The sequence below is a fragment of the Sycon ciliatum genome, chromosome 9 (assembly GCF_964019385.1).
Source record: "Sycon ciliatum chromosome 9, ocSycCili1.1, whole genome shotgun sequence".
NCBI lineage: Eukaryota > Metazoa > Porifera > Calcarea > Leucosolenida > Sycettidae > Sycon > Sycon ciliatum.
In genome coordinates, this window is record NC_088651.1 from 22,115,430 (window position 1) to 22,132,903 (window position 17,474).

Here is a 17,474-nt window from a genome sequence, read left to right on the forward strand (position 1 = left end):
GTCGCTGCAATTCACATAGACATCCCCCCCCCCCCCTTCCCGGCCGCGGGCACAGCTTACTTAAGGATACCAAGCACCAACACTCTCATATCCTGATAACACAATATCTTAGGTAAAGAACACTGAACACACACACGGTGACAGTGTAAAGGTGGATGGTGAATGTTTCCCCTGACAGACAACTGTCTGCACGTTCTGGCGTATCAGATTGGAGGTTTTAAAAGATATCTCCGTAGCTGTGTGCAATCACAAAGCTCTGTGTGTGTGTGTGTGCGCGCGTGTGTGTGTGTATATGAGTGTGTGTGTGAGCATACATGTGCACGTAGATAATTGAGAGCGCACGCGCACACTACTACACTAGCTACTTGGCAAGCTGCCCAGTCCAGGACAAAGGGAAGTGCGCGCATGACTTCACTCTGCTGGCCTGGCTCTGCCCAACAGGGCAGGCAGTGTAGCAGTGAGCAACAGTGGCCTCTGCACTGCTGTATAGTGGCACACAGCAGGTTGATGCAATTAGACTGCGTGTGCGCAAGAGATTAGTCTACATTCGACGTACGGTGAACTCCAGTGCTGTAAAGCTGTGAGTAACATCACAGGTTTTGCTCCTTTGCCTAGCATGCATATTGACTGAATGATGGTGAAATGCCTAAACGTTGCTGAAATCGATACGAAAACAGTGTTCAGTGTTTTGCAGAGTGATGGGAATGAGCGTGTCAGCTTTAAACGCCTTTCTTCTGAATGAGACTGCAAGAAGCCTCACCCTTACTTCTAAACTCTGGCTTGTCAAATTATTCTCTCCTCTGCTACCAGTACTACTGTAGATCTGAGTCCCGTTTTCCTTCGTGGCTCTGAGAAGTCGACGGGGCAGTACAAAGAGGTCACAGGGGACGACACAACGTTGTCTGCCGCTTGCAGGACACTGCACTGCAGAGTGCGGATGCTCGCTCCACTGCACTCCAGTCACACTGCGTCGCACCTGACACCAGATAAATGAAGTGGCGGTGTGCAGCTCGTGTAACCTTGGCGTAAAGAAGGTCACGATATCACACCAGTGATTATATAAATAATGTTATCGGCAGGCAGGTTTTGCCAATCTGAAGCCAGGGGTCTTGTCTTTTGCGGCATTTTCTCCACGCCATCTGGCTTTTTTCACTTCATAATTCTGCACATATACCTTTCGCCGTTAGTGTCGGGGTCAATCAAACCCGCTGTTCCGCATTTGTAGGAATGTTCAAACCCAAGCAGGTCTGACCGCAGATGCAGTTTGTGTAGAGGTTATGAGATTACATCATCATCTGAAGGCCACAGTGGAACTTACCTCTCCAGACGGTCTCATCGTCAAGTTGACTACACAGCTCAGAGAGGAAGTCCTCCACGGCAACACTCTGCACATTTACACACACACAAACACACACACACACACACACACACACACACACGAATACACACAAATACACACGAGAATATAAGCGCTGCTCAGTGAAAAGTTACGGGCACTTCGGTCTACTGGGCACCCTTTGGGTGAGTCTCAGTGGAAATATCATCGCTTTTTGTCACTTTTGTGGAAATAGTGACACAATATGCCATATCTACGGCCTTTTCCTATCAGCATGTATGTGATTGGGAGGTACTGACATTTCAAAGTTACTGGCAGGGCCTGTTCCCGGACCACCCGGATAAACGAGGTATTACTGCACTACTACTTTCTTATCAGAGGACAAGACACAATTTCCATGGAGTGAGACACACGACGGGTGTCATTGATCACCTACCTTTTCATCCACCATCTGCAGGGAGTTAAAGTCCTCTACAAATGCATCGATGGTGCTAGAATGCTTCTCCACAAAGCTGCGCGCACACGACGATGCAAACAGCAGCTGCACAGTCGACTGGGTCCTGGGACAGACAGGAAGATATAGGCAGTACAGAACCAATTCACTCTGAGGTGAAACTGAAGGAATTTTACTGTGTCCGATCAACTCTGTAGAAATAGACTGTATCGGTCAGCTGATTTTGTGTAGAAGACATGTATGTATGAGGTCACCAGCATCCAGATTTATCTCAGTACTGTTGTCTGATCATCGCCTCGTGCATGAAACTTGGAGTTGCAACGAGATAGCCATCCTCTTCTACTTGTTGTTACTTGTTGTATGGATGACATCATGGATGACATCATGGATGACATCACGTTAAAATACATGACAGTGAGAGGAGTCCAATTGGAAGATATCGTGGTTGGGTGCCGAGTCAATCATCAGAGAATTGCGTAACGAAACACAATGTGTTGGCGTGATCTCCTTACCGCTGGATGTGTTTGGACATGTTCTCCAGGTAACTAGCAGCAGCCACCAGTCCATGCTTAACCTGTAACAAGTACGCCGCATAGAATGATCTCTGCCGACATTCCTTTGCCAACTCCTGTAGCATCTGGTCCAGCCTGCAAGAGAGAGAGAGAGAGAGAGAGAGAGAGAGAGAGAGAGAGAGAGAGAGAGAGAGAGAGAGAGAGAGAGAGAGAGAGAGAGAGAGAGAGAGAGAGAGAGAGAGAGAGAGGAGAGGGAGAGAGAGAGAGAGAGAGAGAGAGAGAGAGAGAGAGAGAGGGAGAGGGAGAGGGAGAGGGAGAGGGAGAGGGAGAGGGAGAGGGAGAGGGAGAGGGAGAGGGAGAGGGAGAGGGAGAGGGAGAGAGAGGACACAGAACAGTTAATGCACTGTTCAGCACCCTCACAACCATGGATCAGAAATGCACTGCTCAATACCCCACACAACCAACACAACCAACACAAGGTGGCTGTGCGGGGTGTCAATGGTACAAACTACGGACATTGCTCAATGAGCGTATTGCAACAACTCACTGTTCTTGGCCGAGTTTTCCGATCAGATTCAGCGTGTCGCGTGTCTCGATGGCCTTCTCATCCTCTGACCAATAGTGAGCCGAGTCCAGTTCTTCCTGCAGCAGTGTCTTTACCACCATCCTGCTTGGTGCATGCACGGGTAATCGCAGCTCAGAGTACTGCTCTTCCACTGTGCTGGCGTATTGCGCAACTCCACTGACCTGAAAACACAAGGGGAGAAAACCCGTTGTGTCTACACATGAAACCCAGCCTTGTACTTATTTTGAAGTATAGGCACGACAGTGCTGTCACTCACAACACAATTCAAACAATGACATCATCGAATGACATCATCGTATATGTTTTCCATCAGGAACTACAGTCAGACCTCGCTTATCCGGTCCTCGTTTATCCGGATCCCTCGCCATCCGGAAGAAAATCGCTGGTTACCGATGTGCAGCATATGTTATGCATACAACATAACCGGACCTCGCGATCCGCATACCGGTGCATGATTTTGTGTACGAACTGGTTAAAATGTGTACAAAAAGCTTCGTCGTATCCGGTTGCATGTGGCTTGCAGAAGCTAGAATCAGGGAGTTGTACAAGCAAATGAGGTCCTTGACCTGCTGGGTGCATGCGGACAGCACTCAGTTGCATGCACTTGTCATTTTTCTCGCTTGTTTTACATACTGTGCACGCTAGTTATATTGCATAAGACCCGTCTACATGTATGTACGATGTCACTGCTTTTGACATGCCACATGCATGTACAGTATGTGTGTTCAGTTATCCGGTTCCCTCGCCTATCCGGATATTTTTGTGGAAAACAGATGTGTGCGGTTAAGCGAGGTCTGACTGTACGAGTCAGGATTTGGCCAGAAGCACGCAATGCCCCTTACACAGTCGGCAACACTCGACACCCACACACACACACACACACACACATGTCCTGTCCACACACCCACACACCCACATGCTCGCGTTCAAACACCCTCCAATGTGCATACTAACCGGCGGCTCGGAGAGCAATAACTCAAGCTGTCGCTTAGCTTGATAGAAGATGGCCTCGTTCTCGGCCTGCTTCATGCGCACGGCTTCCGTAGAGTCTTCCGCTTGAACACCATCTGTGACCGTGTTCTGTTCCTCCTCTCGCTTTGTCTTCTCAGCCTCAGCCAGACGCTGGTACTTTGCAGTGATGTCATCCAAGACAGAGCTGTCAGCCTGCAGTGGATATACGATAGAGACACACGGGTGGAAAATCACATCACACACACGAAGTGATCATGGCTGGCTATGACATCGTTCAAGCAGAATAAGACTCTGTATGACATCACACCAGCTAGCGATGACTCATCGCAATAATGATTCAACTGCCAACCGGCCAAAACTAAGAGCCATCGTGACAATGATCAAACTGGCCTTGAGACAAAATGGTAGGGCACATTAGCAAGGAAGCTTGACAGTTTTGAATGCAATGGATTTCAGGCCGAAATCAACCCACACGCACGCACACGCTCACTCACACACACACACACACCTCAGACCTCAGACATGCCCATCGCGGAAGCGATGATAGCGAACAGCTATGTTAGACATAGCAACTTGTGATGGGATTACACCATTCAACAGCTTGCAAGGCTGATGAATTGACCGCCACTATTTTCTAGCCTGGTATCCACCACACAGCTGATTGAAGTGGCTTTTTCTGGTGAACACACACACACACACACACACACACACACACACACACACACACACACACACACACACACACACACACACACACACACACACACACACACACACACACACACACACACACACACACACACACACACACACTATGACTCGCACGGCATGGTCTGTCCCCAGTACACACAACAGATGCGTGAGCCTGTGCCAGAGGCACTTGTCGAATTCTAGCATACTTGCAAATGGGAAACTGAACATCAAAACTCCGTTGAAGGCAAGGAGTACGGAAGCGGGACATGGCAAGAGTACTGTAATTTCACAAATTTTCGGTGTACTTATATTTTTGGTACTTTCGGTGCATCTGTTTGATACCTAAAATTTCAATACACCGAACAAACACTAACACACATGACCAATAGGCAACTGCTTCTCTGGACCTAAATTTTCTGTTCACCTAACCTGGCCTTTTGCCCCATAGCGAAAATATTGAGCACTGAAAATTTCTGAAACTAGAGTAACGGGTAACGGTTTCTCACCTGCCCGTCTGCCACTTCGCCGCCCGGAGATGGAGTAATGTGACGAGGTCTGCTAGCTGACGGCGATGCATCCTCCACTGGAGCTGGACAAGGCATGACACGGTACACAATAACAACATCAACAATGTAATAAGAACTCGGGTGGCGAGCCAAGGAAAAAATCGTAACATGGGAAAATCTGACTCTTCAAAATCTGGTTCACTTGGTGGACTCGATCGCATAACTTGTGCCCGCATTTTCCATGGTACAACAATATAGTACCGGTAATAAAAGCCAGGCGTTTCAGGTGTTGAACGGTCTCTGCTGGGATGAAGACTACACCATAGCTCAGGGTTTAGAGCATCGCTGGCCTCAAGCGAACGTCCCTGGTTTGAGTCCTGGTGGTGACAGTCAATTTTTTCTTCAGACTTTTCCCGTTTGCATCTTTCCCACGAACCAGTGAATAACATTTTTTTTATTTACTTGAAAAGCACATAACCACCAGGAAAACTGACAAAGAAAAAAAGAGTAAGATGAAGAAAAGACAGATAAAAAGAGAGCTGAGAGAAAGAGAGAGAGAGAGAGAGAGAGAGAGAGAGAGAGAGAGAGTTGGGGTGCGGTTAGAGGAGGACGAAACATTGAATGGTGGTCGCCACAGTCACAGATAGTACATATCCCTGTAGCAGCCGCTATCACGGATAGGCTTCTATTCAAATCAGGCCCCTTTTCAAATCCGGTACTTCTATGTTCATGATTTTTTTCCAGCCGTGCTGCGACCGACAGTTAATTAAGAACTCGTGGCCTGGCTCGTGGAAAACATGGATGCAGTGAATGGGATTTTCGGTATTTGACCACTTGCTGGTGGTGATCTGATCTACTCGCCTCCAACCGCGTTTAGGAGCTGCGCCTGCGCCTTGATTCTTGAAGGGTAGAGGCATTCCCCCGGATGCGGAAAACTCGGCCTCTATATAGATAAACCGAGCCTCACGCGAACCGTGAAATGAAATATAAAAATATATTTCACGGTTTCATAAAAATAATTTTTTTTATTTTTATGTCCATGTATGTCAAGAATGGAGCCAGGAGTACAGTCAGACCTCGCTTATCCCGTCCTCTTTTATCCGGATCGTTCGCCATCCGGAAGAAAATAGTTGGTTACAGATTTAGAGCATATTTCACGCTTACATACAGTATGCGTGTTCGATTATCCGGCTCCCTCGCCTATCAGGATATGTTGGTGGAAAACGGATGTGTGCGGTTAAACGAGGTCCGACTGTGCCACTATCTTAGTGCAGGGCTGCTTCTAAAAAATGAAATCTGATCGAGTAGGTCAAGTATTCGCTGGCGTGCAGTGCAAGCCAGTCTGAGACTTAGGCGTGCATTCAAAGCTGGCACTACAGTATTTCAATTGATGTCGACACAAGATCAGGCTGAGTTCTGAAGATTCGTTTTGAACATTAGGCATGACGTGTACAGTGCTACTGGTGGCCGCCGAAGAACGACCAGGCTAGAATTTCACCCAGCACAGCATACTGTTAAACGGGTAATGTTTGCGACAATAAATGTTTGCGTTTTACAAATTGAGACTGGCTTTCGCTGTTTAAAGGGGAAGTTAAGGCAAAAAATAAAATTTCACCAGATGTAGGTTTCGGGGTGCTGAGTCGATTGGTCGTGGTCCGAGGAAGCTGAGACGCTCCCTTCCTACTTGAATCCCAATCGAACTCGCGCACTTCCACCGAAACTGGGTGACTGCGCCCTACTAGATGGGGATTTGTATGCAAAATCTCACTAAAAGCGCCATTTCGTTCTTATAAAAGCACGGATGACCGCGATTGGCCCATATGTTGTAGTCTTTTGGACGCTGAGTCGACTGGTTTTGGTCCGAAAAGGCTGCAATGCAGCGTTCCTCCTTTATTCCCAATCGAACATGGTTGAACAAGCGGTCACGTGCTCCTGCGTACGCCAGTCACCTGGTCACCGTGCCTGCAGGGTACAACTTACTAGCCTGTTTGACCTTTTTTGGGTGCAGTCCTGTCACTCGAGTTGAACTCGAGTTGAACCTTGGTGTGAAAGTTGTCGCCTGCTGGCGTGGTGACCAGGTGATTTGGGCACCCAGGAGCACGTGACCACTGGTTCAACCATGTTCGATTGGAAATAAAGGAGGAACGCTGCATCGCAGCCTTTTTGGACCAAAACCAGTCGACTCAGCGTCCAAAAGACTACAACATATGGGCCAATCGCGGTCATCCGTGCTTTTATAAGAACGAAATGGCGCTTTTAGTGACATTTTGCATACAAATCCCCATCTAGTAGGGCGCAGTCACCCAGTTTCGGTGGAAGTGCGCGAGTTCGATTGGGATTCAAGTAGGAAGGGAGCGTCTTAGCTTTCTCAGACCAAGACCATTCGACTCAGCACCCCGAAGACTACAACTGGTGAAATTTTAATTTTTGCCTTAACTTCCCCTTTAATGTTTGCGAGTCGTTCCACAGTCGAGTCAGTCCTTGCACTGAATTTTACATTGTGCGAGTTTGCGATTCGGGGGCTTCTCGCAAAATTCGCAAACATGGTTACGTCGCCATAGTTACCCGTTTGACAGTAGCGATGTACACACGGTGTCTGTGCATAGACTGGACGGTCTAAGAACGGTCTAGGCTACGAGACTGCCCCCCCCCCCCCCCCCCCCGCTCTTCAGTGACCGACAGTACTGCATTCAATAGAGGCCTCTACACAAGCCAGGCGATCAAACATAAGCTGTACTCACAGATGCTTTGCGGCGGTGAGTTGAAGGAGTTAGGCTTTCGTCTGCTTGCCACAAAGTTAGATAGCCTTGAGGCCTTCCAGAATGATGCCTTTGAACCGGATTCCCCAACGCCGCCGCTAATGGAGCTGTCGACGAGCGGAGAGGGATGCGATAGCGGGCTTGGCGGGGGCGGGGAGTCGGCCATTGCCGGCCGTGCGTCCAGAGGTGACGCAGCACGCTCCATGCTGCTCTTGGCAGACTCCGCTTCGGGGAGCGGAGACACGGCCACCTCGGCCAGGGTGCTTCTCTCCTCGCCGCGAGTGCCCCTCTTGCGGCGCACCTTCAAGGACAGGGCGGAGGACAGGCGGCGAATACCGGCGGCCGACGACGAGGCCGCCACTGAACTGCGGTCAGAGACAGGGCTGGCCGTCGCACTATACCCAGCACCACCATCAGCAGCAGTACTATTACTACCGCCGCCGGCAGACTCTACACTGTTCTGCAGCGTGCCGTTGGAGACGGGTGGCGTTTCCGAACGGCCTGCGTTGGGCGCGCCGTCGACGGATGCCTGACGGGTCAGACGTGGCGAAGGCGATGGGGGCATCGCGCTGCCATGATCAACCCGCCCCTCAGGCAATGGTGCTGGTGGCCTGTCGCGCTTCTCGATATCGCACGTGTCACTGACGTGTACTCCGCGGCTGCGGCGAGACTTAAGTGGCGAGCCGCTGCCGATGCTCTCCATGGACAGACGGCTCGTTTTGGGCGTGCACGGGCTGCCCGAGTCCGCGTTCACACTGCTAGTGCTGGTGCTGGCTTTCATGCTGGAGCTCGTTTGCGTGCTTCCAGATCGCCGAAACGGCGACTTCCGCCCACTTCCCTTTTTTGGCGTAACGGCAGCAACGTCCTTTGCGATGTCTTTGGAGCTCTCGGATCGTTCCCCAGCCAGGTCGAAGAGTAGAGGTTTGCTGTGAGGGGGTAGCGGTGGGGCTGGCAGCGGTTTATCATCGCCAGCAGCAAGTTGAAGAGGCTCCATACTGGAGCTGGGAGAGCGCACGCGTGTGTACCCGTCACTGTCCTCTTGCTCAAAGGTGCTGTTGCTACTGAACTTGCGCAGTTCAGAGCTGCTATGTCGCTGGGCATTGGTATGGGTGGCTCGCTCCAGGATGAGTCCCACATCCACGTACCCGGACGGTTCGGGGAACCCCAACGAGCCGTGACGTCTGGTCGACGGCGACGGAGTGTGCGGTTCTCTCGTTTGCCGCGACATCAGGATCATGCCAACGCCGTCCGACATGCTGTGCGTGAGCTTGTGCCGTCGATCTCCGCTGTCCGAGTGAAACACTCCGCGCCGGTCGTCTAGGGAACCGTACGAGCCGTGCGAGGTGGCGCTCTTCACTGGCGGCAGGCGTGCGTAGATTTCTTGCGTCGCCTCGTCCGTTTCACCGGGACTTTCTGCCAAGTCGTTTTCGCTGACACAGGCGCTGACCTTGGCCGATTCCACCTCCATGCTGATCGGCACCATGGGGTGAGGCGGCTCTGAGGAAGTGCGCCTCCTGTCCAGCACGCCGGGGCTGGGTTCGTCGATGCTGGACGCAGTACTCGTGCGCGATCGCGAGCGAGGCCGCGTCTTCATCTTGAACGAAGACAGGGCGGACGCCGGGGCTGCGGCGGGACCTGCCGTGGAGGACGATGTGGCGGTGACAGGTACGCCGGAAAGCGACTGCCGCGGACGGGTGGTGGGCGACAATGTGGACGTGGCATGGTGGCTACTCGGCTCTGCGCTTGTTGCAATCCCTTGCTGTTGTTGTTGTTGTTGTTGTTGTTGTTGCTGCTGCTGCTGCTGGGCCAGCTGGAATGACTTGGATGGTGTCAGATCTTGCAACGACTGGCCTTGGAATCGATACAGAACCTGACGTGCATAGGGCATAGTCACCAGTCACACGCATATAGAACACACGTGCATGCATGCACACACGCACTCATACACACACACCCACTCATACACACACACACGCACTCACACACGCACTCACACACGCACTCACACACACACACACACACTCATACACACACGCATGCACGCACACGCACACGCACACACACACACACACACACACACACACACACACACACACATACGCCCACACGCACGCACACACACACACTGTGAATCACAAGCATCCTAATTGCATACAGATGAACAAGACCATCCACAAATCCAGTCCGTGCCCACTAGAATAGTCTGCTTGTCCAGTCAGAGCTTGTGAGGCAAGTCACCACCTCTTCCACTAGATGTAAAGAATGTATCAACCACACCTGCCGAGTTCTTTTTTTCTTTGGTCAGATCAAAATATTTACTGTAGGGTATTGTACATGCATAGAGATACGTGTTTTGAATACAAGCCTGGATTTTAAAGAAACACTGTCAGTACATAAGTCTGGTTTAGTGTTGATACGTGGTTTGAATAGTAGCCTGACTTGAGTAGAAGCCTTGGAGCACTGACATCGGCTTATACGGCCGTAAGCGCCTGCTTTTATACGCGGCATTACGGTATTCCACCCAGACACCAAAATTTCATATGGGCATGTACACATGCAAACACACACGCGCACGCATACACACACACACACACACACACGGCTCACCGTTTTCATCGACTGCAGCTGCACGTGGCCGCACGCTTGTGCGCAGTGAATCGGTATGACAAGAACATCATGGCTCTCCGCGTTCTCATCCAACGCAGACAGCGATACGTTTGACGGACTGTTGCGGAGTTTAGGTTCTACCTTGCTGTTCTTCTTGCCAGCAGACTTTGGATCAAGCTGAAATGAAGCACAAGGCAATAAACACAACAACATTCCTCATATCATAATGCTCGCAACCCCTAATCATGTCAACACAGACTAGAGCTTTCGGCACACTCACACTTGGCATTTGCCAACTGCAAGAACCGACCGCTGCCTGGGTTCCCCTCTGTACAAATCTCTCCATTATTTCAATGGCCTCTCATCAACGTTACGCTGTGTTTCCACCAAGTATTGAGATGTGGTAATGAGATGCTGTAATAAATATAAATATATTCAATCACCAGCTTTGTTTAAGAAAAATAATTATATCAACCCTGCTGCTCAAATCAATCTGCTCGTGCACGAGCCATGCTCACCCGTACATCTAGTTTGATCACTGCTGGCCATGAAATTTCCGCATCATACTAATCTCACTATAATTACTATCTCTTATTGGCCACAGGCCATCGTGAGAATAAAGATTTGAAACACGTGAAGGCTAATTTGGCGGCAAGAAATGGCAATGGGAGCAAGTAACAGCCTTGCAGTTTGTAAAAAGAAAAAAAGAAAAAAAGTTTTTTTGGTTTCCTCTAATGAATGGATTGACGTAATACATGTGAAGGGCTTCATTGCAAAACGAGATAAATCCGTTGTGACCAGTTTTCAGGGGCAGCGATTTTCTGTGATCAAAAACTGGGTGGGTTTTGGTCAAATCTAGCTTAGCAGATTATAGGGAAGAAGTAAGGGGATGTATGCAAATACATGTACAGGCTTTCTCAAAAATTGGGGGCTGCTGTATACATTTTCTCAAGCAAGGACAGAGGTGATTCTTCAACATATTTTTGCAGAACCTGATATGTCCGCTGGACTAATCACTTGTCAGTATTATGAGGTTAGAAATGCAAGTACAACGACTTCACTGAGCTCGGGACTGTGAAGGAGCTCAGCAGCAGCAGCAGCAGCAGCAGCACTGCCAGCAGCAGCTTCGTCCATCCCTGACACCTCTAGCATACTGCCCTTTGCAGTTTCGAAAACGAAAAAAAGCTACGAAGAAGAAGTTACGAAAAGAACAAAAATGGCAACGCCGATGTACGAGCTAACCAGGGAGTCGTAAAATACCGGGAGGCGACACGCCACACATTTCACGATCCGAGGATTGCCGCACTCGACCCGCGAAATTTGAAGCGTGATTGAAACGTCGTCGTCATCTTCTTTTTCTCAATTGTTTTTGCTATATGCTTCGAGGCTATTCTGGATCTCCAGAGCGAAAGCTGGTTGTTTCTGATACGTACCACGCATTACCTTAGGTTGAGCCGTGGCTTTTAATTTTTTTTTTGGAAGTTCACTGCTTTGGAGACGACGGAATGTCAAGGTAAGTTATTCACGAAATGTACTCAAATTTGAATTGAGTCAATGCGAATGACACCCTGTTTTCGGAATAGTTCTCCACTAAACACACCATGCCCATGGCCCATTCATGTTGTCCAAGTTCCATTCTAGGTTTGTGTGAAGTTTCGAGATGAAGTTCGACGATGTACTCACCTTTCCATGGAAGGGAAAAAAAAAGTAGCATATCAAACAGAATCCATGCAGTATTTGATGCCACTATCCTCATTCTTCTGCATTCAAAGTGTTTCACATCTATATGGCCCATGAACTGCAAACAATATTTGTCATTTCTTAACTGTTCATAGCTGTTCATAACTGTTCTGAACACATTGCCTTCAGGAAACGTAAGGCCGAGTCGCCTCACCGACTGAGCAAAGTTCTCTGCGACGAAAGTCACACTATCGGCGAATGCACTCAAGGTGAATACCCGTCAATATCCTGTATACTGCTTGTACCGCTTATCACAGTAGCATACACACAAGCACACAAGCACACATACACACACACACACACACACACACACACACACATGCATGTGCACACACAAGCGCAAAATTCACATATCACTGGTTCAGTTGTTTTTATCTGTGTCGTATTTTGTCTTATACAGAGCTTCCGAGCCACGCCGAGTCACCTGACCAACTGAAGAAGGTTCTGTGCGACGAAAGTCACACTATCGGCGAATGCACTCAAGGTGAATACCCTGTGGACTGCTTATACCACTTATCACAGAAGCACACACACACACACACACACACACACACACACACACACACACACACACACACACACAAGCGCAAAATTCACATATCACTGGTTCAGTTGTTTTTATCTGTGACGTATGGTGTCTTATACAGAGCTTCCGAGCCACGCCGGGCCACCTGAATTCTCCAAACAAGGCTGAAGGCTTGTCACGGCATCCTTGCCAAATAAAGGTATAAGCTGCAGCAAGTTGTCGTTGCGACACCTTGCTCCTTCCAGCTCACGCCGCACGGCCACCAAGCACCAACCACCATGGTACTTTTCAGCAAGGTGAGACAAATTGTCAATCACCGGTTCGGGGATGGCTTCAGCAGCTTTGGATGGTGCTATTGACGCTTTCCTGATAGCAGCGGCAGCCGTGGCATGCAGGTAGCTTATCAGATTCGCTAGCACTGCAGATGTAACTTCCAAATCTGAAGAAGAGAAAAGAAAAAGACAACATATGAGGACTGGTGGTTGCAGAGACTGTACTAGTATTCAAAAGCCAGCGTTTGCATACCTAGTCTGCATACCTAGTCTGCATAACTAGTCAGAAGCCAATTTTTTTTCCAACATGCATGCAAAACGCACTGACCTTCACAATTGATTTTCACTTCGGGAATAGCTGTTGCGATGACGGACAGCATTTGTTGCCATGCTTGCGAAATATCAGCACCCTTGCATGCCTTCAGCTGGCACACTTCCTGGCGTAGCAGATTTGCAGTACCTGATGCCTTGTGTAACCGTGTCATAATAACATGCAGGAATGACTCCGTCGCCTCAGTAACACTCGCCTGTCTCATTGTCAGCAGTTTGCAAATTCCATGGATCACTGCACCTTCCATAGGCCTGTACACCATGATGGCACTACCACTCTTACATCGATCTGCACATAGACAAAGTATGGTTTGAGGATGGAGGTTTACATCATCTACGGTGATGATACATACTAGGTACACACGTAAATTTTCAGGACTTCAATAAATATCCTGTCACAGTGAACAGACAATGCATCGTGGGCAGACTAGGATGAAAAGGATGGTGTCGACCACCTAATTTATCGGGTCAGTTCGGGCACTTAGGTATGCTACAGATTATACATTCGTGTCCACAAGGAAGAGACAAAAACATGCAAACGAAAGAATCTCACCTGTAGCCCACAGCTGAACATCCCCACAACTCAGGTCACCAAGTGAATACGTGGCGTCATCTACATCTTCCACGGTGGACTCATCACTTTGGCAGTCATCTCTGTCAAGCTCCATCATCCTTTACTTCGAAGGCCAAGGCACAAAGTATTATTACTTAGAAAAACAAAACGAACTGCTGACACTGGATTCGTTGTGTGCAGGATAATTTTATTGAGTTTTCAAATTTTTTGGACCAAACAGCGAACGCGTCCTTTTGCATGACCTGCGCCGCTTTGACCTCATGGGAAGTCCCTCGCCATGCAGCGCGTGAGGTCTCAGCACTCGTGCCCGAGCTGAGGCAATCATCCGACGCGGTTGTGCATCTCGTGTCGCCTCCCGGTATTTTACGACTCCCTGGAGCTAACTGCTATAAAGCAACAACACGAAACCTTTACTTCGAACTCTGACATCGACATTTTGAACGACATTTTGCACAGTCACGATGTTTTTTGTTTTTTTTGTTTTATTTTTTGCCACTTGCTGCACCGCCTACTCCTGATCCTGCTGAATCCGCGTCCACTTCAAAATCTTGCCAGACAGATCTCACCACGGACAAGCTTCACGATTTGGAGAGTGAAAAGGAGCAGTTGAAGGCATCAGTAGCGAAACTGCAGGCCGGAGTGACGGAGTTGGAGCTGGAGAACGCCACCTTGAAGCTGAAGCAGCCGTCATATGAGTACACTGAAGATAATTTCAAAAATGACCCTGCCAAAGTCCATTACTACACTGGCCTGCCTGATGTGAAAATCCTGTCAACTGTCTTCTCTTATGTGTCAAAGCCTCTCTCTGCCCATGGTCGTAGCAAGTTGTCCCTCTTCCAACAATTCATCCTCGTGCTCATGAAACTTAGACTGAACCTCGCGCATCAGGACTTGGCTTACCGCTTTGGCATCAGTCCGGCCACTGTCACAAAGATATTTGAGAAGTGGATCCAAGTGATGTTCATCCGGTTACGCCCACTTATCCCCTGGCTAAACCATGGTGACCTGGAGAAGACCATACCGAGGAGCTTCCGCGGACAGTTCGGTCGCTGCGTCTGCATAATCGACTGTTTGGAGGTATTTATGGAGAGACCACGTAATCTTATGGCTAGAGCTCTCACCTTTTCACATTACAAATCCCACAACACTGTCAAGTTTTTGGTTGCTGTCACACCCCAAGGCTCCATATCCTTCATCTCCAAGGCTTGGCGCGGACGAACACCTGACAAGCATTTAACGGAGAACTGTGGCCTATTGAAGCTCCTCAATCCGGGAGATCAAGTCATGGCGGATCGTGGATTTACTATCGAAGACAGCGTTGGCATGTACTGTGCCAAACTAGTCATCCCTTCCTTCACCAGGGGGAAGAAGCAGCTGACAAGGCAGGAGCTCGAGCAGTCACGCCAAATCGCAAATGTGCGTATCCACGTTGAGAGGGTGATCGACCTGCTTCGGCAGAAGTATACCATCTTGCAGTCAACCCTACCTGTCATTCTATTGAAGCATGACACGGATGAGAAGAAGGAGTCCATGATTGACCGTATTGTTAGTGTGCGCTGTGCTTTGTGCAATTGCTGCAAATCTGTGTGTGCCGCTCAACTGAGCACTGTGATAGTAGTTTGTAGATGATTGTGATTTGCTGCAATGGGTTTATGCATTGTGGTACTCTGCTCATTATTCACGTTGCCGTTATTATCTTGGTAATGAAACTCATCATGCCACCATGGCCGTGCAATGTAAGCTCTGCTTGCCATATCAACGAGTGTCAGTTATTTTGCTTATGTCTGGTGGCACCATGTTTCAATGTCCATTGGATGCCTGAACCGGCCGGCTATGCGCTGAACTGTGAATGTATTGTTTTATTTTTTTAATAGCATCAAATAGAAAATTGCTGTACACCATGATTAATGAAACTGTCTTTATGTTCGGCAATGTGAACTTCAATATTTGCATAAACTAACACTATCGGCACTCAGACAAGTTGAACTTGTTCGATTGTGGACGAGCTTTGGGTGTAAATCTACTTCATTCCACTTCATCCATTTCAGCAGTCATACCAAGCAGGTACCCTCTCAAGAACGCACCAACAAGCACGAATCTGATCGTCAAATCAGCAAAGAAATACTGCAATAGTGCAAACTCAAATCAAAAAGTGCAGCTGTCACTAGCTGTCACGATCTTTTTGCCACTCAAGGTCTCCTGAGCCCACGCGGGAGCGGCACGTGACCACTTTTCGAAAAACCTCTATAAGGGGCCCGTCCGGGGTTACCAATAGTTTTTAGCAAAAGGAAAAGTTTTAGTATTTTTCAGCACCCACCCACCCACCTACCTTTTCTGCAGGTAAAACGAATTCAAATAAAATATTGATGTCAATTTTCGACACCCAGAAGTAACTGGGCATTTTACATCTGCATTCAATGATTATTTCCAAAACGAATCTCCTTCAAACCCACCCGCCCCCAAAACGAAAACTTTTCGTTTTGAAAGGACTATCGGTAACCTTGGACGGCACCTGAGGCCAGTCTTCGCCACTCCTCCACTGCTGTGGGTGCGTTCTTAAATCCTCTCGGGAAAAGTTGGAGACTCTCCGAAAAGGTCGAGAGCTGTTCTTACATTCTCTCCGACTTCAAGGAGGCTCTCCAAAGCTCTCCAAGCTTCAGAGGGGGTTGAAACTCGGAGATTCCCGCGGTTTGGGATCAGCGCATGCGAACTACGGCTAAAAGCCACGTGTTGATCATGAGTGTACGCATTTCCCTTTTCTAATACGCACATGTGCATACTGCATTCATAACTCAAGATCGCGGACCCTTTGGTGCTTCATATTGCTTCAGAATCACACGTGCAAAATATCTCCGAATTCTTCGAGACCCGTTCTTGAGTTATCCCAGTTTCTTCGACTTCTCTTTTCTTCTTCTCCTAGAAGCTAGAGAATATAAGAACGCACCCTAAATCTTGCAGAACGTGGTTAATGAGGCCAGCTTGTCTTCGATACATGGGCGAAGTGTGTACTACAGTCCATTCATCGGAAACAGTCCAACTGGCTTTCGAAAGTCCGATTTGGGCCGAATTGAGGATCAAAACCCACTTTAAATCTCAAAAATCTGGGTTTTGGATCTGCTTCTCCATACATTTCCCCATGGCATACCTGTCCCAATTTCGTAAAACCTGGCTGAATTTCTATTTCCCTGTTCTTGGAATTTTCTGGTCTCCAATGTGGCAAGGAGTAATTGCACGGGTCACACAATGCAGGATGTACTGTTGTTTTCACGATATCTACAACTATGTGTGGGAGACACCAAAAAGTTAGGGTGCCAGTTTCCAATGAATGGACTGTACACACATGACTATCGCATACCCTCCATACTCCAGTGTGGCTCATACTCCGCAAAAGAACGGTACAACTGTTTAAAGGGGAAGTATACCCTAAAATCAAAGTTTCACCAGTTGTAGTCTTCTGGGTGCTGAGTCGAATGGTCTTGGTCCGAGGAAGCTGCGACGCTCCCTTCCTTCTTTTTCCCCAATCGAACCCGCACACTTCCACCGAAACTGGGTGAATGCGCCCTACTAGATGGGGATTTGTATGCAAAATCTCACTAAAAGTGCTATG

At 48.6% G+C, this 17,474-nt stretch overlaps 2 protein-coding genes across 3 annotated transcripts in view; both read right to left on the reverse strand.

Moving 5' to 3' along the window:
• Nucleotides 1-17,474, reverse strand: part of LOC135824741 (GTPase-activating protein and VPS9 domain-containing protein 1-like) — a 34,290-nt gene that overhangs the window by 12,673 nt on the left and 4,143 nt on the right. The window contains exons 4-11 of one of the 2 annotated variants that reach the window (XR_010554936.1): nt 10,426-10,602; nt 7,801-9,688; nt 5,060-5,142; nt 3,843-4,052; nt 2,850-3,049; nt 2,303-2,427; nt 1,773-1,896; nt 1,319-1,385 (exon numbers count right to left, since the gene is read on the reverse strand). Coding sequence is in view for 1 of the 2 variants with exons in the window: in XM_065337448.1 (XP_065193520.1) it covers nt 1,319-1,385; nt 1,773-1,896; nt 2,303-2,437; nt 2,850-3,049; nt 3,843-4,052; nt 5,060-5,142; nt 7,801-9,688; nt 10,426-10,602 (2,884 nt within the window). In the remaining variant the exon portion in view is untranslated. Of the gene's footprint in view, nt 1-1,318; nt 1,386-1,772; nt 1,897-2,302; nt 2,438-2,849; nt 3,050-3,842; nt 4,053-5,059; nt 5,143-7,800; nt 9,689-10,425; nt 10,603-17,474 lie in introns of both variants that reach the window. The other variant, XM_065337448.1, reaches the window with a different exon arrangement.
• On the reverse strand, nt 12,519-14,238 carry LOC135824742 (uncharacterized). The gene is made up of 3 exons (XM_065337449.1): nt 13,847-14,238; nt 13,292-13,582; nt 12,519-13,130 (listed from the first exon to the last, which is right to left on the reverse strand). Exons 1-3 carry the CDS (start codon nt 13,962-13,964, stop codon nt 12,805-12,807), a joined length of 735 nt encoding a protein of 244 aa, XP_065193521.1. The 5' UTR covers nt 13,965-14,238; the 3' UTR covers nt 12,519-12,804.